General features: G+C 42.0%; 1 protein-coding gene across 2 annotated transcripts in view; it reads left to right on the top strand.

Annotated features, from left to right (window-relative positions):
• LOC115284741 (ubiquitin-associated domain-containing protein 2-like) overlaps window positions 1-25,079 on the top strand; it is a 71,185-nt gene that overhangs the window by 8,052 nt on the left and 38,054 nt on the right. The window contains exons 2-3 of one of the 2 annotated variants that reach the window (XM_029931228.1): window positions 1,390-1,513; window positions 5,306-5,353. In XM_029931228.1, coding sequence (XP_029787088.1) covers window positions 1,390-1,513; window positions 5,306-5,353 — 172 coding nt within the window. The remainder of the gene's footprint in view (window positions 1-1,389; window positions 1,514-5,305; window positions 5,354-25,079) is intronic. The other variant, XM_029931229.1, reaches the window with a different exon arrangement.

The raw sequence follows: 25,079 nt of genomic DNA on the forward strand, positions 1-25,079 counted from the left end.
ACAAAAATGGTAATGAGAACATTTCTTGCATTTTTTTTGTGGTAAAGATATATTCATGCCACTCACCAAACACATACAACAACAATAACACAGAGGAAAAAATAAAAGGTACGTTGAGTCATTAAGCCAAGCGTCTAGTGAAGAATGAGTGCAAGTATGTGCCCAGACCACTCTCCCATTCATGTTTCCTGCTTAGCCCTTGCGGGAATGTGCGTGTGCAATTCTGGAGCTAGTTCCTGGAGACTAGAGACTGCTCTAGTAGATGGGGCTTCTGAAGCTGGGCTGCCACCTCACCTGGTGCAGAGGAAATTCACTGATTGACTGAGACAGTGAAACTGAGGTAGCTTTTAGTGGAGAGGAGGGAGCTTCTGGCCACCCAGAGGAGCTGGAGTAGCGGCTGCAGGAAAAATTGAGCTGTTGAACGCTGAACGTGTTTCCTGAGCAGAGAAGTGGGAAGGACGTTTAGGTTGAAAGGATAACTTGTGTCAGTGAATAGTCAAAAGAGCCTACTGTGCCCAGGGAGCGTCTTTGGGGGTTGAGATGATGGGAAGGAACCAGATCGGGGGAAGGGAGAGGACAGTTGTGGGAAACTACACTAATAAGCACGAATTGGAGGGCTTTGCTATTTCATGCTAATATTTACATTGGATCCCAGGCACCTGTGGAAGGAGAGGTTTAAATGGGGTGACATGATCAGTGTTGTGTTTTGTTGTCAGCAGTGTAAGTGATGGATTGGAGAGAAACAGGACTTTAATTAGAAAGACACTTTGTGACTTCTGAGTATGTCAAGTCGAAGGTATCAAATGGAATGGCTTGTGACAATACCAAGGAGAGACTGGAGTAAGAAGAGGCTCTGGTGAGCCCTGGAGAGGGTAGAAGAGTGGCAGGGGAAATCTGGGAGGCCAGCAGGAACAGGTTCTAAGGTGGGGAGAGGTAGGGGATTGAGGAAGGAGACAGGAGTGGGAAGGGTGTCAAGTGCCATGGTGATCTAACAGGACAGTATGAGATGAGACTTCGGGATGTGAGCATGATAAATTACATTAGTTGCTTTTGTTAAAACCTCTTTCATTAGATTTAAGTCATTCAGGGGAAGAAAACGTAGCAGCAACTTTAAATTTTCTCGCAATGCCTGACAATTAGTAGATGCTGAACCACCTTTGCAGTCATTTTAGGAGAATCTATAAGTATTCAGATAGAGTTTTCATAAAACGTTATATATAACTAAAAATTATCTCAGATGTGATGCACATACACAATCCAGCTTGTACATCTGAGACCATGCTTTCAGATAGAGATAAAATTATAAGCAATATTCAAATATATATGTGCTCTCTGTATTTTAAATTGAGTACTTTACTATAGTGATTTTTTGTTTGTTTGTTTGCATAGCCTGGCACCTGTGTTTGCTCTGTTTGTACCATTTTACTGCTCCGTACCAAGAGTCCAAGTGGCACAAATTCTGGGCCCGTTGTCCATCACAAACAAGACGTTGATTTATATCTTGGGACTACAGGTACAGTACGCATTTTTATGTTCATGTTTCTTTAACCAGATCTTTTTTTTTGGTGGGGGGAGGTGTCTTCTCATTTGATCTCCTTGAAAACAATGTTTTTTTCCCATAAGTTTGGCTTCATGATCTATATCAAATGTTGAAAGGAAGTGTTACAGAACAAGAACATCAAGGTATATGAAGTACTAGAATACTTTCATAGTCTTTAGAAATCTGATAAGAGCTTTCACTGTAATTTGTATCAGTGGAAAATATTTTAATTTCATTGTACAATTCTGTGTAAGTACCTTTAAAAAATCACAGTATGAAGTGGAAACAAATGAGAACCATTGAAAGGTGGAAAGTGGAAATTCACTGTCAAAATTAATGAATACAGTGTCACAAATGGAGCGCTGAGGAAGAAACCAGACATGCCTCACCACCTTTGTAACTTCTGTGCTGCATGGCCACTTGGCTAAGCGGTTTGGTTCGAAGACTGTTGAGAGTTCTAATTGTGTGATTGAAAAAGGCCGTGTTCACCAGTATCCTGTGCCATTGACCTACCTCTGCCGGGTTCCAGGCCAAGTGACAGGAGATACCCCATTTTCATTTTCTCCCTGTAATAATACTCGTCACTTTTCTTTCACTCTCACAGCTTTTGATGTGAACTTTTATTCTACTGTTTCCTGCAGCGCCATGGCCTTTTGATCCACTGTTAATACTCATAACATTCCTTATTCCGCATGTATCAAACCGGATACTAGTGTCTCTGTCAAATGCCCTCCTCTCTCCCCTTTTAACCTTTGGTATTTCCTCCAACCTGTCTAGCGTGCTGGCAGGTGTTATCAGTGGTTCATCTGGGGTGAGTGTTTCCTCACCACTTTTACAACTGTTTCTCATGAAATGGTTGTTCATCTCTCGGCCTGCATGCAGTTACACTCTCCCGGATCCTTCCTAGTGTTGTGGCACCTAATAGGCCCTTTCTGCAGTTTATTCTTACTACTAGGATTTGCTGTGACATGTTTACTTTTTAAAAGATTTTATTTATTTATTTTTTTTGAGAGAGTGACTGAGGGAGAGAGGCAGAGAGAAAGAATCTTAATCAGGCTCCATGCCCAGTGCAGAGCCCAACATGGAGCTCAATCTCAGGACCATGAGATCATGACCTGAGCCAAAATCAAGAGTCAGATGCTTAACTGACTGAGCCATCCATGCACCCCACATGTTTACCTTTTAAAAAATGTTAACAGCAGAAGGCAAAATGCAGTGGTAGAAGAGTGCCCTGGCCCTGGGGCAGGAGACCCAAGTTCTAGTTCTACATGGCGACAAGACTTGGGTCAGTTGTAGAAGCCCTGTGAGCCTCTTGTTGACTCTAGAGTGCCTTCTGAAACAAGTTACAGAGCGTCCTTGAGGGTGAAAAGTGTTGTTTTATTAATTATGGGTAGGAATTCAATGGAGCATTATGGAAAGTCTTTGGAGCCAAATGGACTTTGGTTTCATTACTTGTTCTGGTAGTTATTTGCATTGTCACTTTTCTGAGCTCCTGTTTGCTGGTCGGTAAAGATAATGTCTATCTTACAAGGTCCCTTGAAGGATTAGCGATAGTAGTGTTGGTCATTCAAGATAATCCAAACAGATAATAAGAACTAAGTCATTTGGCTTCAGAATTAATTAATTAATTAATTAGTGTCTCTTGGTTTTTCTGAGATTGTGAGTATTACTTTTTCTTTTCTTCTTTTTTTTTTTTCTTTTTTTTTTGGTGAGTAGAAATTAGTATCAGAAAAGAGAGGTGGAGATGCCTCCTTGGCTTCTTGAAAACCTCTAACGTCCTGACCATGGATGGCATCCAGGGTTCCTTTTGCCTGTTCAGTATCAGCTGCCACCCCTCCCTACCTTGAGGTGAATGTGGACCCCTTATTCTCAACGTTTGTCTTCTCTCCCTACCTCCCTCCTCCCTTGACCTGCACATATGTTTCTGCATCTTTCTGTCTCCTGCATAACCTTCTTGAAGCCAGGAACATTGGATGAATGAGTGAATGAGTGAGGGAAATGAGTGAAAGATGGAATGATTTTAATCATTGTCAGAGGAGCAAAAATGTTTGTGATGGTATCAGATGGCCTGAGGGCCCATCATATAGTGCCCTTGCTGGGGGCTGTGGAGGAGAAAATGAAGTGTGAGGTGTGGCACCTGTCCCCAAGGAGCCCACACTGAGAAACAGCACTGACTGCTAAAACGCATGCGCAGGCACAGTGGGGCCCAGGCACGCAATAAGATGAGCGGCTAAGAGTCCAGAGGAAATAACTTTGGATTGACGAAATTGATGATACGCTCTTCTTACTCGTGTATGAGACGTGGCAGTCTGGAGGTCATGATCAGTGGGCAGCGGAGCCAGACCACGTGGGTACACTGCCAGCTCCACCACCCACCAGCTCTCTGACCTTGAGGAGATTATTTCACCTCTCAGTTTTCATGGTTAAAATACAGCTAATAATAGAACTTACCTCATAGGGTAATTAGGAGGATTCAATAAGTTTAATATATGAAAAGCGTTAAGATCGATCCTTGGCACACAGTAAGTGCTATGAAAGTGTTAGCTAAAAACAAACACACACACACAAAAGTGCAAAAAAGTGTTAGCTGTTTTATTCTTTATATTTTTAGAATAAAACTACAGATAAATATTTTTCCATGTAATTCTCATCCTTGTTATTTTCAAAGTTGTTTAGGCTGAATAAGCACCCATGCTTGGTAAAAGGAGTAAATTTTAGATCAAGGGATTAAATTTAAATTTGCAACCCGTGCTTCTTTCTCTGTAAGTTAGCACTGAGAGCACAATTTGTCAGCCTCCTTTTTGCCTGGGCTTTGTCATCTCTTACCTTTATATCTCTCTTCTGTTTATGCTTCTCTCTCACTCACTCTCTCTCTCTGCCTCTCCCTCCCTCTTTCCGTCCCTCCCTTTCTTTTTTATGGACTCTTGGTAAATGTGCAGAACTTTGAGATTTTCATCTAGCACAGTGGCTGTAGTTAAGCCCTGGTCCTGCTTCTCTGTGTAGGAGCAGAAGTCCTCATATGCCCAATATAATGGTATAAATATGAGCAAACAGCAGGCTCTAGATCTTTTCCTCCTCACAGCAGCCCTTTGAAGGGATGTCTCACGACCTTAGTTGTGTGCTCTCAGCACAGCTCTCCTATGTAAATGATCTGGAAAACAAAGGGAGAGATTTTATGAGACAATTCTGGACTCACCTCCGTATCACCGTCTAGTTTGCTCTTCCCTGAGTGACCTGGGCTGGGCGGCCCCGCAGGGAAGCCCAGCAGCCCCGGATGTGCCTGCGCGCTCGCACAAGTTGGCCGTCCAGAGTTAGAGTGACAGTGGTGAGGAGTTAAATGACAGAACCATGGGAACCAATGTCGCCTGTCATTACTCAGCACCAGGCCTGGGATGGTGGCTGTGTGGTTTGTATGTTGTTGATTGTAATCATTGCTTCGTACGTGGTATTTTACTTTGTTTAAATCAATTAATGTCCACAGGTAAATAAGAATATGCCTGAATTTCACTTATTTTTCTTTGCACAGGAGCGGGCTAAGTGCAGTCTAGTTTAGGCTATGGAAAGGCAGAGAGCTTGATTAAAAAAAAAAGAAAAAACATTATTTTCTTTTGGATGATAGAATTAATATTTCTTAATTTTCTACTTGTTTATATTCAGAAATACACAATTACTATTTAAATGGTTATCACTGTAATTATATGAACAGAAGTATGCTGTGACTGGCGGTTGAATTTCATTTTTAGTTGCCTTGTTTTTCTTTTATAGCTTTTTACCTCTGGTTCCTACGTCTGGATTGTGGCCATAAGTGGACTTGTAAGTGTGATTCCTACCCCCCCCAACTCACTTTTCTGAAGCAACTTTAGGGAAAATGTCGAGTTTGGATTATTGACACATTCCCTGGCCTCCACCATTCATTCGTCACGTGCTACTTCCTTAGTAATGCACCACAGCCAGTTACCGGGCAGTGAAGATCAAGGGGCCAGTTTGTCTCCATTTTCAAGGTCATTTTGATGAAAGTTTTAGCTGAGTTTCTTGTTAGTTTGTTTTTTTTTTTCAAAAAAATGTTTTTAAGTAATTGATTTGAGAGAGAGAGGAGAATGAGCAGGGGAGGGGCAGAGAGAGAGGGAGACCGAGGATCTGAAGCAGGCTCCCTGCTGACAGCAGAGAGCCAGTGCAGGACTTGAGCTCACAAACCATGAGCTCATGATTTGAGCAAAAGTTGGACACTTAACCAACTGAGCCACCCAGGTGCCCCACTAATTTTTTGAATTCTGTTTATTTTGAGAGAGAGTGTGAGCAGGGTAGGGGCAAGGAGAGAGGAAGAAAGAGAATCCGAGGCAAGCACTGTACTGTCCGCATGGAGCCTGATGTGGGGCTTGAATTCATTCATAAACCATGAGATCATGACCTGAGCTGAAATCAAGAGTCGGGCCTTTAACTGACTGAGCCACCCAGGCGTCCCTCTTGTTACTGTTCTTTAAAATTACCTTACCTGTTGAACTCATCAGAGGAAAAAAATGACAGGAAAAAAAATGAAGTTGGATTTACTAAAAATAACCTGAGATGTTCTGCTTGTTTTGTGAAGAGACATTGTCACGCAAGGGGAAAAATAAGGCAAAACGGAAAGTCAGGTGGACCGGAGAATCGTCGGGGTGCGTGGCTGGAGAAGGAGCAGGGACAAGCGGAAGGATTTGGGCCGCGTCCTCACCCGTGGGCTGGAATGGGGCCATGCCAGGATGCCCATCCCCCTGCCGTGCTGTTTTATTTTATCAAGTGTTTGTCTCAAACTCTAGTCGTGAGATATTTCAAAAGAAATCTAGAACATGAAGTTGAGTTTTATTTTTCGTCTATAACTTAAATTTCTACTCCCAAGTTTATATAAAAATAAGTTTAGAATTAGTGTGTATGAAATAGTTTTAATCTTTTTCTTGGGGAAGACTAATGCAGAAGGGATTCCTGGTGATTTACAGCCTCACGGGGAAAGGAATTTGAAATATCCGTGCACTCCCCTGTGGACGTTTTCGGTGCTCTCACGATTTAGTCTTGTTTCCTGGTGGGTGGGTTCGGGCCCCTGTGCTGTTACTTTAGGCCTGCCGACCTCTCTCCTTCCTTTATGCGCTCTGTACAGTTTCTTCTGTGTGCCCGTTCTTTTCACTTACAATGTAGTTCTTCATTCCCCAGCTGCCAGCCCTCGTCCTGAAGGTTGAAGTCACTTTGTTTCCCCCTCCCGAAATACCTGTCTCAGGCGCCCCGATGACTGCGTGGCCTCAGGCCCCCCGAGCTGACCTCCAGTTTGTGGTCTGCAAACCATCCAAGCTGCTTGGTGTTCCTGAGGCTTCGCAGTGACTTGGTGACAGTGTGGGATCCGACCCGTCTGTGGGGCACGGTCACCAGGCTCCTCATCTCCTCGCTGACCTGAACTGTCAGTTTGATCAACAGCTATTTCACTAGTGTGCAAACGATAGATAGTGCGATGCTCTCACGAGGGCAGCGGGACAGTCTCCTCGGTCTTTCCTGACACCTTCTGTCGGCCTTTGCAGGTCGGGGTCTCGCGTCCGTTGTGGGTATTTTCCTAAAGCACTCAAGAATTTGAGAAGCACTGGACTGTGCTGTTTCACCGTGTTAGTTGACTGTTGGTTGATTGTCTCTCATTATCCAAAGCCTTCTTTAATAACTCATTACATGACATTGGTTTTAAAACATATTTTATTTCTTTATTGATTTCAGACTTCTGGTTTTTTTTTTAATTTTTTTTTTATGGTTTTTATTTTTTTTTTTTTGAGAGACAGAGACAGCGTGAGCAGGGGAGGGTCAGAGAGAGAGGGAGACACAGAATCTGAAGCAGGCTCCAGGCTCTGAGCTAGCGGTCAGCACAGAGCCCGACGTGGGGCCCGAACCCACAAACTGTGAGATCTTGACTTGAGTTGAAGCCGGACGCTTAACCGACTGAGCCACCCAGGCGCCCCCAGACTTCTGTTTTAAATCAAGTGCTTGGTATCACCTCAGAAAGTTTTATTTTGTGGCATTCAGTGCTCTAGAATTAGAGGTTGCATTTTTTTTTTTCATTTCTTTGTAGTCTTTTTAAAATCTAAAATGTGCATGTTGTGGTCACAGTCTTTGCCAGTACATGTTTAACAGGTAGTGGGTTCTTGTTTAAATTTTTTCTAATTAAGTTTTTATTTTAATTCCAGTATAGTAAATATACAGTGTTCTGTTAGTTTGGGGTGCTTGTTGTGATAAGAGCTGAGTGACATATGGAATTGTTGGATTTTTTTTTAAATAAAAGTTTAACCAACTTTTAACATAAAAATCCCTTGTTTAAGAAGAGTAAGTAGAGGGGGCGCCCAGGGGGCTCAGTCGGTTAAGTGTCCAACTCTGGCTCAGGTCATGATCTCACAGTTCGTGGGTTAGAGCCCCGCATCAGGTTCTCTGCTGCCAGCACAGACCCCATTTTGGATCCTCTGTGCCCCTCTCTCTCTGCCCCTCCCTGTCTTATGCTTTCTCTGTCTCTCTCAAAAATAAATAAACTTAACAACAACAAAAAAAGTAAATAGCATTGCACAGTATTTGGAATATAATTCCTAGAATTGAGCATTTAAACAGTCCACATATTCGTGAACACCTCTGAGCCCATTGAATTTTCACTTTTAACAGTAATGAACTGAGCCTGTGTTGACCTACAATGAACACAAATCTGACAAATACTCATATCACTTTTGTTCTGCATTATATTCCACCGTAATTAGATGACACAATTTACTTCCAGTGATTAATATCAGTCATAATCACAGCCAGTTTTCCTTTCCTTTAGGCCTTAGAGTAATGTTAGTGCTTGTTTTGAATTTAATGAATATTTATTTCTGACTTCCCCCTAACACGTTTTTATTATAAAACATTTAATAAAATATGGTACATTTTGGATAAGGATAATTCTAAAGAAGGATAGTAAAATAATTTGTGAATGTTCAGTTTACACATTACTGATTATAGAATCAGAGTCTGAGACTCACAGAGCCACAGCTTGTCCCAGATGTCTGTTGCTCAACGTGACTTCTCTCCCGTGTATATCAAGTGACTTCCCTTTTTTTTTTCTTAATCCTAAATAAAATGCTAAAAAGAAAATAAAATTCTTACTACCAAAAAGAAATGCACAGATGGTATTCAGTGTTCTGGGAGAATGGTGGGAAACTTGTTAATGAAATTTCACCTTCCAGCACTGAATCTAATAGTTCTCCCGACATACTGTGTGTGTTAAGGAAGTGATTTTATTTCAATCTGGCAATTCTGTGTTGTTTAAGAGAAGGAGCTTTTTTTGAAAAAGACATTTGTGTAAAACATAAGTAATGTGTATCTGCTGTCATAGAAACCACAAACTTTACTCGTGCTTTTTTGGAAAGCTGCCAACTTCAGATGTATTTTAATATTTAGTTACTGGTGGATTCAATTTGGGTTGGCTAGTTTTTATCTCTCCATGTGTCATTTACTCTTGCATGATTATAAATGTTTCCGAATAGAAAACTTTAAAATACCTCACTGACTGAGAGGAGAGAGGTTGATAGAATTGAGTCAGGACAGCACTTAACTTAGATAGGAGTCCGCTTTCTGACTTCAGCGATGTCACAGAGAAAAGGAGGACTACATTTATTTCCTGGGGTGAGAGGGAAAGAGTATCTAGCTTTCCACGGGCAGTCCTGAGTCAGTTGCCTAGGACAGCTGTCACTCTTCAGTTCTGTTTTGTGATCCAGCCCAGATTCCACCTGCTGCCCAGAAAGGGCCAGGGGCATTCAGCTTTGCTTCGACATTACTTCGAGATTATTCCCATGTATCGTGAACACATGTTTTATGTTGTGCTGTTTCTCCTTTGGTAATTCTGGCTTTTAATACCAACAGTTAATATTTAAAATAACATGGGGCACCTGGATGGCTCAGTCGGTTAAGCATTGGACTTCAGCTCAGGTCATGGTCTCACTGTTTGTGAGTTCGAGCCCCGCATCGGGCTCTGTGCTGACAGCTCAGCGCCTGGAGCCTGCTTCGGATTCTGTGTCTCCCTCCCTCTCTGCACCTATCCCACTTGTGTTCTGTCTCTCTCTTTTTCTCTCTCTCAAAAAATAAATAAATATTTAAAATAACAACCATTTCCATGAAAGGTCACAAAATTGTAATTGGAAAGCTTGGCTACAATGGCCAAGTGAAATATCTCAGTTGGAGCATGAACTTCAAGGTGTTCGTATCCACCTCTTCTTCAGGCCTTTGGAGAGAGGCCTTCAGAAATGGGGGGGCACTCTTTAAATAATAACAAGTTCTCTGGTCTTGTTACACATGAATACTTTTCTCCTTAAAGATCATGTTGTTTCCGTATAGAACTTTAAGTTCTTTTGTGGTTCTGCAGAGAGCCTTTGGGCCATCCGTATCCCTGAACTTCTTCATTTTCTGCCATTTTATGAATCATAGTAGTGAGTCATTACCACTGGGATGTACCCTAATTCTCAAAAGTTGAAGTCTCAGGCCTGAGCTGATTCTGGAATGATTAAAACAGAAAGAGCCCGCTTTCGCCAATTTTCTTTTTCCAGTTCACATGTTTATCGTCATTTGGTCCTCTTTCGAACTGTTTGGGGACCCATATCTCTCAGACTCCAGGCTTCTCTCCTTCAGCTGTCCTTGCAGCTTGCCTGTTTCCTGCGTTCTTCTCTACAACATGCCAGACTTTGATTAGCTTATGATCAAGCAACCTAGTGTGGAAAAAAAGTCTGCCCTACCCAAAAATAAGATTAGAAACATAGATTGATGGCCGATTATTTAGAACTTTGAATGTGGTTTGAGTTTGTATTTTCTTCTGTAGGCAGAGGGGATCTTTAAAGCTTTTCAGAAAAAGAAAACCTCACGATGGTGGGAGATTACAGAAGTCTCATTAGGGTTTGTAAATCATGAAAAAGAGGAAGGGAAAAGTGAGCAATCCTGTAGAAGTCGGGATGCCTCATTTGTGGGCTACAAGGCTTTCTTTTCTCATCCGTCCATAGTGGTTTTAAAGAAAAAGTATAAAACATTGTCTTTTGGTAGCTGAGAAAAAAGCATCAGACAGAACCATATGTTTTTTTTTAAATAACATGTATTTATTTATTTTGAGAGAGAAAGAACAAGCAGGGAAGGGGTAGAGAGAGAGGGAGAGAGAGACTCCCAAGCAGTGACACGGGGCTCGATCCACAAATGTGAGATCATGACCCGAGCTGAACTCAAGAGTTGGATGCTCAACAGACTGAACCAGTGAGGCATCCCCAGAACCTAATGTTGACTGGCTTTCCAAGGGATGAAATGACGTTACGGGGAAAGCTTATGGGACTAGCAAAATCTGTGGAAATCTAAACTCTTTGGAGTTAAGTTTGGAGCCCTGACTGCTCCCTGGTGAATGAGAATGGCGTGTTGAGTCCTCTGTACCTTCTCCTCCTTTTCATGTCTTTTTCTTCTCCTCAGACCTCCTTTTCCTTTTTCTTTCTTCCCTTCTGTTTCTTTTCTGGATTGGCCAAAGAACGGTACAATAGAGTGGGTCAGCTAACTCCTCTGATGCCTGAGGTTTTCGGTCCATTGGACCGAGGGCAGGCCCAGCAGAGGGAAGTCAAGGCTGGATGGAGCCGTGACGTTGGCTGGGCGTGTGGAAGGGCCAGGTGGAGAAGTGGAAGGCGGCAGTGACTTCCCAGGAGCCTCCAGACGCACAGGGTGCCCTCACCTACTTACAGTTAACGTGGCGCTTAGGATCCCAACACCCAGCGGACTGCTTTTCGGCCCGTCGCACATCACACGCGCACGTTGTCTCTCTCATATGGACTCATTTGCTCCTCCTCCCTTAGCTCCCTTTCCTCCCCTTCCTCTCCCCGCCCCTCTCCCCCATCCTGACCACATAGCCAGGACCTATTGAAGGAACCCTTCTGTCCCTCTGCCATAGTGTGTCAGTTGTCACTCCGCTCAGGGCTGACAGTGTGAACGTCCTGTTAGACAGGCATCCACAGGGAGGGAGTGACCAGTAGACCTTGATTTTTACACGCTTAGTGTAGAATAAATGAGCTTACTATTACCAGTGTATTGATGAAGCTGTCACAGAAGTGCTCATAAAATAAAGGTGTAAAATTTTTATTGCTGCAATATATCTTACACCTGTAGGCAAAAATCTAGCCTCCTTTCAAAGCCTTTCAATATTTGGCCTCCGCTTACCGGCCTAACCCCCATGCGCCGTATACTTCAGTGACTGACTAAGCTTGCCCCTTCCCGAACACCGTGTCCTGCCTTGGGATTCTGTGCTGTTTGCCGTCGCAGCTTCTTTACTTTCTCCGTACCAGGCACGTGTGGGAGATTGTGTTCTTTCTTCAGTACTTCTGTTTGTTGCCCTTTTCTAGCCGGGGCTGCCCTGAGGGCCTCGCTGTGCTCTGTCAACAGCAGCCTCTACTCTGTGACTCACGGTAGCGCTAAAAGTGATGATGCTTCTCAAGCAGCAGTTCTGCCACCGCGGCACAGCCCCCCATTCCTCTGCTCCCTCTGCCCAGAGAGAAGCTGCTCCTTCAGCCCCAACGTCAGAAAGAAGGGCGCGCGTGGAGCATGGCTGGGCCGACATGTAAAATGAGTGAGAAATAAATGTTTGCTGTCAGCTGCTGGAATTTGGGATGCTCTGTTCCCACGGCATAGACGGCCTAGAGAAAGCAGAGTAATACAGCTCTTTTCCAAGTACTTTATAAATATTATCGTTTTTAAAAAATGTTTGTTTTTGAGAGAAACAGCAAGCAGGGGGAGGAGCAGAGAGAGAGGGAGACGCAGAATCTGAAGCAGGCTCCAGGCTCTGAGCTGTCAGCACAGAGCCCAACGTGGGGCTCGAACTCATGAGATCATGACATGAGCCGAAATGGATGCTTAACCGACTGAGCCACCCAGGCGCCCCTACAAATATTATCTTAATTAGCATTTATAAAAGCCTGATGAAATAGGGACTGTTTTCCTCATTTTTAAATTTTATTTTAACATTTATTTATTTTTGAGAGGCAGAGAGAGACACAGAACGAGTAGGGGAGTGGCAGAGAGAGGGAGACACAGAATCTGAAGCAGGCTCCAGGCTCTGAGCTATCAGCGCAGAGCCTGACGTGGGGCTTGAACCCACAAACTGCGAGATCATGACCTGAGCTGAAGCCGGATGCTTAGCCAGCTGAGCCTCTCAGGCGCCCCTCCCCATTTTATAGATGAAACAAAGGCACAAAGGATTAGGTAATTTGTTAAGAATACAAACTAATAAGTTGTGAAGACAGAGTTCAAATGCAGGTAGTCTAGCTTCAGTGTCTGTCCTAAGAGGTAGGTTTGTCTAACCACATGCAGTTTCTTCCATCTGTATCCCTCCTTTCACCGTCAGATCCCTTCTTTTCTGAGCAAAATCTCACTCATTTAGGTCCTGACTCTGAAACTTTTTCTGAGTCAGCTTTGTCTTTCAGTTTAGGAATTAGACATTATTCTTTATAATCCCCAGATAATCTATAAATAATTATTGAGTTTCAAAATTCACTGTTCACAAAATTCACAAAACAGTGTCTGTGCTCTGAAGCATTACTGTGTAATACGTTGTGACTGTCAGGGTGCTTTCAGTGTGCACCACCACACGAAGTTGTTACCAGGCCCCGCGGTGGTGGAGAAAGCGGGCTTCCCAAATGGGAAATCAGAGATTTCAGAGATGGGGCTGCTGAGCTTCAGATTGCACAATTGATGTGTGGCAGCACCAGGACCAACGGCCAGATGTCTGGTCCCAGCCCAGTGGGTCCAGAGCCTCCTGTTGCACCTTCCGGGGCTCTCATCCATGTCTGTTTCAACCACAAGACACGCACAAGGTCATTGTTAGATCCTCCCTTGACTACACCACTAACATGGGCCCTGTTCATTGTCAACTGTAGACATGATTCTGGAGGGAGATCCTGGATATGAAGAAATTTTACAAATGCCCAGCAGTGCTGAAAGACACGTGTCAACTTTCTGTAGCCTTTGTTGTGACTTTTGTGCCTTATCCCATTGGCTGCCCCTACTGCCCTTCTGATGTGAAGAATCTAGCCTATGGCTGTACTTGCTCTTCTAGGATGAAGATATTTAACTGGTCTTCTGTATAATGGGTTAAAGATGCAGCTCAGGGGCACTTGGGTGGCTCAGTCAGTTGAGTGTCCAGACTTTTTTTCTCCAATGTTTATTTTTAAGAGAGAGAGAGAGACAGACAGAGCATGAGTGGGGAGGGACAGAGAGAGATAGAGAGAGGGAGAGAGAGAGAGAGAGAGAGAGAGAGAGAGAATCTGAAGCAGGCTCCAGGCTCTGAGCTGTCAACACAGACCCCAACACAGGGTTTGAACTCACAAACCATGAGATTATGACCTGAGCCAAAGTCAGATGCTTAACCGACTGAGCCACCCAGGCGCCCCTCATGTCCAGCTCTTGATATCAGCATAGGTCATGATTTCATAATTGTAGATCAAGCCCCATGTCGGGCTCCACACTGAGCATGAGCCTGCTTGGGATTCTCTTTCTCCGTCACTTTCTGCAACCCCCTCTCAAAGAAATATTAACCAAAAAAAAGTACAGCTCAGACCTCACCTTTCAACAAACAATTCATTGCCTTGTGTTTCTGGCATTGTCAAGTACAAGAAAACAAAGTTTAAAAGGCTTTGGGAAAGTTGAAAGGATAATTTAAAATGTATTAACCTGCAGGTGCCTGGGTGACTCCATTGAGCATCTAACTCTTGGTTTTGGCTCAAGTCATGATCTCTGGGTGTGTGAGTTTGAGCCCCAGAGGAGGCACTGCCAGTGCGGAGCCTGCTTGGGATTCTCTCGCTCCCATTCTCTCTGTATGCGCCTGCCCGACTTGTGGGCTCTCTTTCTCTCTCTCCCTCTCTCTCTTTCTTTTTCTCTCTCAAAAATAAATAAATAAAACTTTAATAAGTAAATAAACTGTTAAAATATATATATATATTAACCTGGTTGAGTGTGCTACTGGTCAAAGGAGAAAGAAATGAAGATAAGGTCGCGGTTACCAAGAAAACACCCATACTCGTAAATTTTAGATGATTACTGGTAGATTATCTTGTCAGTTGAAGCACAGAGCATTTTCCCACAGGGTCTTCTCATTGTTTTCCTATCAAGATATGGAAAGTCTTCAGTCAATTTTAGTTATCTCTTTAAGCTTTCTTGGTTGCGTTTTTTTTTTTTTTTAATAGACGCATCCAATGTTCTTTTTTTTTAGGGAGTGATTGTGTTGATATTTCTCTTCTATCTTAATGATAGCCTGTGGGAAAGGACTATGGTAAAAATCAATGCATGTGATTTTGAATTTATTAATTATAAGCAGTGGCATAGCTTATTACCAAAAAGTTCTGTTAGTTCATGTTAACTGGGAACATTTTCAATATATCAGAAGTTTTTGTTGCTGAAGATTGTTTTTACTTCACTGAAGTCCCACCTCTTATAAAATTGAAAAGATTTATGCATCTAGAAATGTCTAGATCTTTCTAGATCTTCACATTCACTTTCTTATGAAAACTTCTTTTTCTCCAAAACTTTAGTTTATTAAAGTATTATTTATATCCAATAAAACTTACCAGTTTTAAGTGCACATTTTGGTGAATTTTGGTAATTGTGTACAGTCGTGTCACTACTACCACAATCAAGATAATTGTATACAGTCATGTACCCAACACTGCCGTCAGGGTAGTTATCGTTTTTTCATTCCTTTTGCTTTTGCTCTCTTTCCGCCCACCCAGCTGCCATTCCCAGGCAACCACTCATATTCTTTATGTCATTTTCATTTTTCCTTTTCTAAAATTTCATATAATCGGAATTATATAGTGTGAAGTCCTTTGTATTTTGCTTCTTTCAGGTAACATGAGGTTTTTAAGATCGGTCTTTGTCTTATTGGTCTTAGTCTTTGTTACTGTACTCACCTGGGGCACGGTCGAACCACGGTTTGTCCGTTCACCGGTTGATGGACATTTGGGTTGCTTCCAGGTGTGAGTTGTTAGAAATAATGTTGTGTTGGACATGTTTCCCCTTCTCTTGGGTGAATATCTAGGAGGAGAATTGCTGAGTCATATGATAAATGTATATATAACATTATAAAGTAGTACAATATGGTCTTACTGTGGCTGTTCCATTTTGCATTCCCACCGTCAGTACATGAGAGTTCCAGTTGCTCCACGTCCTTGCTAACACTTGGCTTTGTCAGGCGTTTTAACGTTAGCCATTCAGGTTGGCATGTAGTGATACCTTAGGTTTCATTTTGTATTTCTCTAATGACTAATGGTTTGAACATCTTTTCTTCTGCCTGTTGGTCATTTGAATGTCTTCCTTTGCAGGGTATCTGTTCAAATATTTTACGCACTTTTTCATTGAGTTACATTTGTCTTATAATAGTTAAAGGATTCTTTATATATTCTGGACATAGACCTTTGTTGGATATATTTTGTAAAAATTTTACCCCAGTCTGTGGCTTGCCTCTTTGTTTCCTTAACTATGTCTTTCAGTGAACAAAAGTTTTTAATCTTAATTAATTCAGTGTTTCAACTTTTAAAATAGTTTGTGCCTTTGGTGTCTTATTTAAGAATCTGTGGTAATCCAATTCCATGAAGATTTTTATTTGATATTTTCTTCTAGAATTTAATAATGTCTGCTATTGCATTTAGGTCTTGATCCCATTTGAGTGTAATTCTTGTGAGGTAAGAGTTGAGATAGATTTTTTCCATGCAGTTATCTAGTATCATCCCGTCACCGTTTGCTGAAGAGACTCTGCTCCTTTGCATTACCTTGACACCTTTGTTGAAAATCAGTTTACGGGGCGTCTGGGCGGCTCAGTCGGTTAAAGTGTCTGACTTTGGCTCAGGTCATGATCTCATGGTGTGTGAGTTCGAGCCCCACATTCGGCTCTGTGCTGACAGCTCAGAGCCTGGAGCCTGCTTCAGATTTCGTGTCTCCCTCTCTCTCTGCCCCTCTCCCACTGATGATCTGACTCTGTCTCTGTCCATCAAAAATAAATTTAAAAAATTAACATTTTTTTAAATTAAAAAAAAAAAGAAAATTAGTTTACCCGTGTTAGGTCTCTTTCTTGACTTTCTTTTCTATCCCAGTGATTTATATGCCTCTTTTGTACCAATACTATCATAGTACCATCCTGTCTTGAGTAATTTTGCCTGATGGTAAGTTGAAATCAGATAATGTCAGTCTTCCAGTGTTTTCTTTTTCAAAACTGGTTTAGCTATTTTTGGAACATTTACTTTCCATATACATTTTTAAATCAGCTTATCATTTCTTCAAAAAAAAGTAGTTAAGATTCTGTTTGGGATTTCACTGAAACTATAGATCAATTCGGGAGAATTACCATTGTGATGAGTTGAAAATATGCCCACAAATCCTTCTAGAATTCAAGAAATAGAGTTTAATTTCCCCTCTCCTAGAATGTGGCCTATACTTAGCAATTCACTATGGCAGAAATGCTGTGGGACTCCAGAGAGCAGGTCATAAAAGACACAGGTGCTTCCATCTTGCTCCCTCAGATCCTTTGCCCTGGGGAAAGCCAGCTGCCATGTCCCAAGGACACTGAAGCAGCAATATGGACAGGTCCACATGGCAAAGAGCTGTGGCCTCCTGCCCACAATCAGCACTGATTTGCCAGTTGTTGTTTTTTGTTTTTTGGTTTTTTTTGGTTTTTTTGAGCCACTGTGGAAGCTGATCCTTCATGTCAGGTCATCATATGAGCACAGGTGGGCTGATGTCTTAACTACAGCCTCGTGAGAGACCTTGAACCACAATCACCCAATGAAGCTTCCCTCAGATTTCTGACCCTTATATACTATGTGTATGACAAATGCTTATTTTAAGCCACTGAGTTTTGGGTAATTTGTTATTCATTAATGAATAACTAATATAAGCATTTCAACATTATTGGGTCTCCAGTCCATGAATATGGTATATCTCTATGTTTATTTAGCAAGTCTTTAATTCTCCTTTACAGTTTTTAAATATTCAGTTTATAGGCCCTGCACTTCTTTTATTAAATGTATTCCTAGGTATTTGTGGGTTTTGATACTATTTTAAATAGAGTTGTTTTTATAATTTTTTTCTAATTGTTTGTTGTTAGTATATAGAAATGCAGTTGATTTCTGTATATTGCTATTGTATCCTGCAGTTTTGCTAAATTTGTTTATTTCTGGTAACTTTTCAGTGGAATTCTTGGGGTTTTCTACATACGTGATCATGTCATCAGGAAATACATTTTGTGTATATGTTTTACCTCTTTCTTTCTGCTCTATGTCTATTTTTTTTCCTTATTGCATTACCTAAGACCTCTAATACAGTGCTAAATAAAAGTGGTAAGTGGATATCCTTATCTTACTCCTGCCTTAAAAAGCATTGGGATTTTCACCATTGAGTCTATATCTACAAATGTAGAAATCATTCTACATCTTCACATTCATTTTTAGTTTATTTAGGAAACAAGTTTCAATATAAATCTGTTTTCTTTTTGTTTTCTTAAATGAGTTTATGAAAGTGGATATCATTTTAAAGGGGGATGGTCTCCTTTTTAAAAGGAATATTGAAAGAGATTTACATTTATACATCTGATTAAGCTTTTTCCGTGTGCTAGAGACTCTAGTCTCCTGACGTAGCAGAACCTTCATCTTATTTGGGGCATTAGTACCTTCGACTAAATAAAATACCACATTTCCCAGTTTCCAGTGCATCGAGGTATGGCCATCACGTTAAATCCTGGCGTCCTGACCAGTGAGCTGTAAACCCGCAGGTTGGTGGGACTTCTGGAAGGGCTCCTTAAAGTAGCCTTTGTTCTTCTGTCCTCCCTCCTTTTCTTCTCTCTGCTGCCTGACGTGCAATTAAGATGTTAGAGCTTTTATAACGTGAAGAAGAATAAACTTATGCTGTATGTAAAGCCATTGTTATTTGTGGTTTTCTGCTTTGCACACTTTACCTAATAAAACTGATGCGTGATCTTCCAAAAGGAAAAGTTTAGAGCCGCCTCCTAAGACGGTGTGTTTAGAGACGATCTGTGGGGCGCCGGGGCGGCTCAGTCAGTTGGGCATCCAGTTCTTGATTTTGGCTCAGGTCAACAATCCCAGAGTTGTTGGATCGAGCCCTGCACTGTGCTCATGCTGAGGGTGGAGCCTAACTGGGATTCTCTCTCTCCCTCTGTCCCTTCCCACTTTCCTCAAAAAAAAAAAAAAATTATCTGATCAGTCTAATTAATTCTGTCCCTTTTCCAGTTAAACTTCCCAAGAATCGGGATACCCAGTGCTTTTAATTAGATACTTGAAAATGATATTAAAAGACGAGCCACAGGAAGTTCATCTGAATCATTTTTGCACTTGACAAAGAACAAGATTGCAAGAGTCTTTCAATAAGTACTGAAGTCCATGATTCATTCTGTTATGAAAAGAATAACCATTTCATAATTAATCATAAATGGCAGAAATAACTTTAGGCAGCCCTAATTTGCATACATATTCTTTGGGTAAAACGAAGTAACTCCAAAGTTTCTTCCTTCTTCGTTTAGCACTTTTAGTGAAGAAAGGGAATAGGTAGGTCTAAGTTCTGTTAAAAGAAAAGATTCTCCTTGTTTTGCTCCCCGCTGTATCCCAGCATTTAGAACACAGCCTGGCACACCGTAAGTGTTACATGTGTGTCGAGAAGCAAGTGTTGGATGAAAAGCCTCAGCCAGTCTAGTTTCCTCAGGACCTGCGTATGCCGGTGCCCGTGCGACAGGGTCCCAGTGCTGAAGGCCGTTTATTCCCTTCATTCGTCCCTGTCTTGTTACGCAGCAGTTTCTCCCCAGAAGAGCAGCTCCTGGTGTTCTTCCTGTTGCCCAGTCAGGTGATAGGTTTCTGAATGTCGGGACCATGGCTCACAGGACCCTAGGGGGCAGTTTGCTTGTAGGTTTCTGTTTAACCACAGCTGCCTGCAACAGGAGGTCATCAAACACCTGGGTGGCTGTCCTTGCCCAGTCATGGTTTCTTATCTTTGTCAGCTGTGGTTTCATGCCAATACTGAGAAGGACCAGGACACTTGAGGTTTACTGTCTGTGATCAAGAGGGTTTCATCTATTTTATGCCCAGCAAATTAAATTCTTTACATGTCCGATGCGCATTATTTTATGGTTCCCTTTCTAAAAGGACTACTAATCTGAAAAATCAGCATAAGTGTGTAATTGATGCCCATGTTTACTAATGGCCTAGAAGAAAACCATTGCCCGAGTTTTACATTCTCGGTTAGATTTATGAGCTAATAGCTTCTGTTGGCGCATGGGGAGCTCCTGGCACTAATCCTGGGCTGTGGCCTGGGTCTTTGGCCTGTGCTTTCCACTGCATGTGGCCTAGCGTGCTCTCCTGACCTCTGAGCTTCTTTTCCTGGGCCAGGGTTCCTAATTTCTGCTGCTTGAATGCTCGGATTCTGGCGCTAGCTGGCCTTCCCAGGGCTGTGTCACTTGTCCCATAGCTGGTCATCCTGGACCTCAGTCCCCACCTTCCCAGCACCAGTGCTACTGCTTTGTCCCTTGTCATTGGGCCTGTCAGCTTGATCTCGGGCTTCCCGCTCTGTTAGTGTTTCCCCTGGCCTCTCGACATGCAAATCTGAGCATCTAGTCTATTTTTAAAGCCTCTTTTTTCACAAACTGTGGGTTTCGAGAAAATTCTCATTCAGAAGTCCCAGTACATGGAAGGTTTATGAGATTATGAAAATTAAAGTTAAAAGTAATGTGTAAAGGGACGCCTGGGTGGCTCAGTTGGCATCCGACTTTGGCTCAGGTCATGATCTCATGGTTCATGGGTTCGAACCCTACATTGGGCTCTGTGTTGTCAGCTCAGAGCCTGGAACCTGCTTTGGATCTTTTGTCCTTACCTCTCTCTGCCCCTCCATTGCTCAAGTGCACGCACTCTCTCTCAAAATAAATAAACATTAAAAATAATGTATAGATGTAAGGTAGTATAATAATACTACTCTCTCAAAGCTCGTGGTAGTAATGAGGTATAACTTAGGGAGAATTTAATGCAGTCATTCTTAGCTTTCCCATCTTGTCATAGAATAGGGTGGTAATTATCAAATATTAATGGAAAACTAAACTGTCTAAGCTCTACGTATTTTAATCCTTTATGAATAGCTGAAACATTTATGAATAGCACTTTATTTATTTGACGACTTGAGGTCATGCTGGTGTGCCAGAGGCACAGACAGGTGAACTGTACCTTTGCGTCATGTGGGAAAGTATAAACTTAGCACCAAAAATGTGTCTGCTGGCAACTTTCTAATGTCCTTAAAAGAATCTGAAATAACGTATTTATTTTTGTAGAGCATTATTCATTTGCCCATTCTCCCAAGTAAATACTTTTAAGGGTTCTTATCATGTGCCGGGCACTGTTCTAGGTGCAGATCAAACTGATCAAAACCAACCACAGTTCTTCCTCTTCAGAGCATACATTCAAACAGGAGGCGATGGGGCACCTGGGTGGCTCAGTCGATTGAACATCTGACTTCAATTCAGGTCATGATCTCACAGTTTGTGGGTTTGAGCCCTGCATTGGGCTCTGTGCTGATAGCTAGCTCAGAGCCTGGAGCCGGCTTCTGATTCTATGTCTCCCCCTCTCTCTGCCCCTCCTCTGCTAATGATCTATCTCTCTCTGTCTCTCAAAAATAAATAAATGTTAAAAAAAAAATAGGAAGCAAACCATTAGGATGAAATTTAAGCAAATGAAATCAAAAACCCTATTTTATCCCTGCCAGAATTTGCCATAGTATACTTATTTATTAATGGGTTTTAAGTTATCCTAATTGTTCCAGGATGGTCTACTAACACTGAACACACAGTTTTGGTGAGTGTGTCCATGATGGAAGGTGAGGGGGCAGGCAGAGACCTGGGCAAGAGGGTAAAAATCTTTATCTTTCATCAATTCCCTGAAAAAATCTATTGCTCCCCCACTCTCCATATTAAGAACCCCTGCTAAATTGTTAACTCCTTAAATAGAGGCAACAGCTGTGGATTTTCATTATTTTTACCTAATTTCTGTAGCAGACATACGATTACATAAAGCAAAAGTAACATCATGCAGCATAAACTATATAGAGGTACACTGTATAAGACAAAAAAGTGGCATTGGCTAAGCACGACTGTGTACTCTTGCCAGCTGACTGTATTTTACTTGAAGTAATTCCGTATTAACACTAAGCACATTGCGGTAAGTTAAAGACGGGTTCTGTAAGATCCCTGCAGCAAACACAAGAAAAATATGCAGGGAGATATTGCTAAAAGCAAAATGAAACCCAATAAAATTAAAATGAAGTACTAAAAAACTATTGTTTTAACACAAAAGAAGATAGGAAAGGAGAAACAAAGAACAAAAAACAGATGAGACAAATAGAAACCAAACAGCAAAATCCAACTATATATCGAAGTAAGTACATTAAGTATGAAGAGCTCAACACTCTAATCAAAAGGCAGAAATAGTCCGACTGGAATTAAAAGTCAGAAACTGCTATATGCAATCTACAAAACACACTAAACACAGACACACACAAAAAGGTTGAAACTCAAAAGATAAAGAAGTATCATGGAAACAGAAAGCTGAAATCCCACATTCATATTCGACAAAATAGATTTCTATAGGAGTATTACTAAAAACAAAAAGGGATACTTTGTTATGATAAGGGCCAATTGCCTAATAACAATTTCCAGACGCGTACAAGATGTTAAAAGGGAAATAAAGGGAGAAATAGATAAACTCACAGTCATAGTGGAGGCTTTGAAGCTAAAAAACAAACTTTAAAAATTTTTTACTTAATTCAGATCTCTCAGTTCTAATTTGATGAATCATTTTCCTATTTTGTTAGGTTTGTAACACCATGTTGCTCTCTTCAGCAAAACCAGTGCAATACAGCCCCGTTTTCTGTTTTCCTTCCTACCCAGATTTTTAGAAAAGGATTTTCTAATTCCTTGCCCTCAATCCATTATGTATTTCTGCCATAATACTTCCTATCTCTTTCTTTGTTAAAAAAAATTATAAATATAAGCAGATAGTGCTACCCCCATCCCTCCCCTCTTCCGCATCCTGCCCTAGAAGCCTCTCTCCATGTTCTGCACTTAAGGTATAAGGATGTGTCCATAAATAGTCTATACTATTATTTTGTGTTTTGGAATCTCAGGGAAAAGATGGATACAATGTATGATACATTTAAAAAATATATTAACAAGGGGTGCCTGGGTGGACCAGTCGATTAAGCATCCGACTTCGGCTCAGGTCATGATCTCACAGTTCAAGCCCTGCATCAGAGCCTGGAGCCTGTTTCGGATTCATTTTCCTGTCTTTCTGCCCTTCCTTGCTCTCATTCTGTCTCTCTTTCTCAAAAACAAATAAACATTAAAATTAATTAATTTTAAAAATTAAAAAAAATACATGAGTACATGTACACCTGGCTTATTTTAACTGCTGTTTAGGGATCCCCTGGATGAGTAGCCCAGTCTGTGCCAGGGGTCTCGCGGGGACACTTGGTCTCATCTCCTGACCATTAAGGACAGCACTGCCGTGGAGCATTCCCCAAAGCGAGCCTGCCGCCCAGCTCGGGTTCGGTCACAGCCACATTGTCCTCCGGAGAGCTTGCGTCACTGGTCCTCGGGCCTGTGAGGCTTGCCACTTCTCCTCATCCTCACCAAAACGTGATCCCTGATCTTTCCATGTTTTCCAGATTATTATTATTTCAACATTTCATTTCCCTAAAAACAAGTGAGAATAAACATCTTTTCATATGTTTGTTGCCCTTTTGAATTTCCTCTTCTGAAATTGCCTTTTCACCTACTTTTTAAGTTGGGTTGATTATTTTTTTCTGATAAATGCATAGATTCTCTTTATGTATTTTGAATACTTGTTGACTTCAAGGATTCTAAATACTTTCTTTAGGCTCTTACTTTTCCCTTTACTTCATTTATGGTGACTTTTGGCACACTGTGGCTTTTGAATTGTAATTGAATTGGTTAAGCGTCTGACTCTTGATTTCGGCTGAGGTCATGATCTCACAGTCCATGCGATCGAGTCCCTTGTCGGCACCGTGTGCTAACAGTGAGGAGCCTGCTTGGAATTCTCTCTCTCCCTCTCTCTGCCCCTCCTCCCCCCCATGCTGCTCTTTCAGTCTCTCAAAACAAATTAATAAACTTAAAAAAATATTTTATTTTAAATTATATTGAATTTATATCAATTTGGTGAAAATTCGTATATTAACAGTTTTTTAAATTCCCATTCATGGATATGATGCCTTTATTACTAGGTGGTTTTTTAATGTGCCTTTTTATATAGTTTTTTAGTTTTCTTTATAACAGTTTGCTGTTCTGCAGATAGTTAATTGTTTTTCCTTTCTAAGCAGTCTATATTTTATCTCCGGTTACTTTTAAGGACTTCTTTCTTTGTTTCACATTAGTGAATCTAGATATAAATTTTCTTTTGTTATCCTTCTTGGGACTCCTACATTTCCAATCTGAGATTTTTATTCTTTATTAATTCTGGGAAAACTCTCTTAACTATTATCTCTTAAAATAGAGCCCCCCCTATCCCCACACCCACTCTGTTGTCTTCTGGACACTCTGTGAGGGCCTATCTTTTCTGTGTGGAATCTCGTAGGTGGATCCCCAGGCCTCCTCTGAGCTGGCTCTGCCCGCTCCAGAGCTTTCCTGCGTGCCGCGCAGAGCTCTTCCCCTTCCCCCGTGGAGGAGAGTGGGCGTGTGGGCGTGCCCTGTGCTGGGGGGGCGTGCCCTGCGCTGGGGGTGGGGCGTGCGCTACGTTGGGGGGCGGGGAAGGCAGGAGTCGAGAGTCGAGCTGCATCCTCACAGAGTGAAGTAGCGCCCCGTTTCACCCGCCTGCCTCTGATCCCGGAGCCGGTCTCAGCTCTGGGGCCCCTTGCCAGCATTTGGGTTTACCTTTTCTTCCCATATGCCCAGTTATTTTATAATTCCTCCATGTGTTTTCTGTTTTGTTTAGTTGGCTCGGATTACAGATGCTTGTTTTCATTTTCTATGTTGTTTTGTACCATTTTTGAGAAAAGTGACATGGAAATGATTTGAAACCAAAGCTCCTCCACTTTTACTCTTCCCTCTCTGCAGTCGGTCTTTGGCGCCTACTGCTGCACCACAGCTGTTTTTGGAAGGTCCTCAGCGGTGTCTGTTCTGCCAAGTCCGGGGTCATTTTCCTCCCTGTCCTGCTTGAACGTGGCGGAGCTGCAGGTTCTCCACCGCCTGTTCGCAGCTTAAAACACTCTTCTCTTTGCTTCATGGTGCTGTGTCCTCCTGGCTTTCCTCCTGCCCCCAGCAGCCCTCCTCAGAGCACGTCACTCGCTCTCCTCTTGGTCCACCCACAGAAGACTGCTGGGCTGAATCCTAAGTTCTCTTCACCCTTCTGTTCGTCCCGCAACCTTACTATTATCTCATGTAGTCCCATCGCTTTCACTGCTGTCAGTGCCGGTGACCTCTAATCTTTATCTCTCTCAGTTTTCTCCTAAGTTC

This window comes from Suricata suricatta, unplaced genomic scaffold, assembly GCF_006229205.1.
Source record: "Suricata suricatta isolate VVHF042 unplaced genomic scaffold, meerkat_22Aug2017_6uvM2_HiC HiC_scaffold_181, whole genome shotgun sequence".
NCBI classification, from domain to species: domain Eukaryota; kingdom Metazoa; phylum Chordata; class Mammalia; order Carnivora; family Herpestidae; genus Suricata; species Suricata suricatta.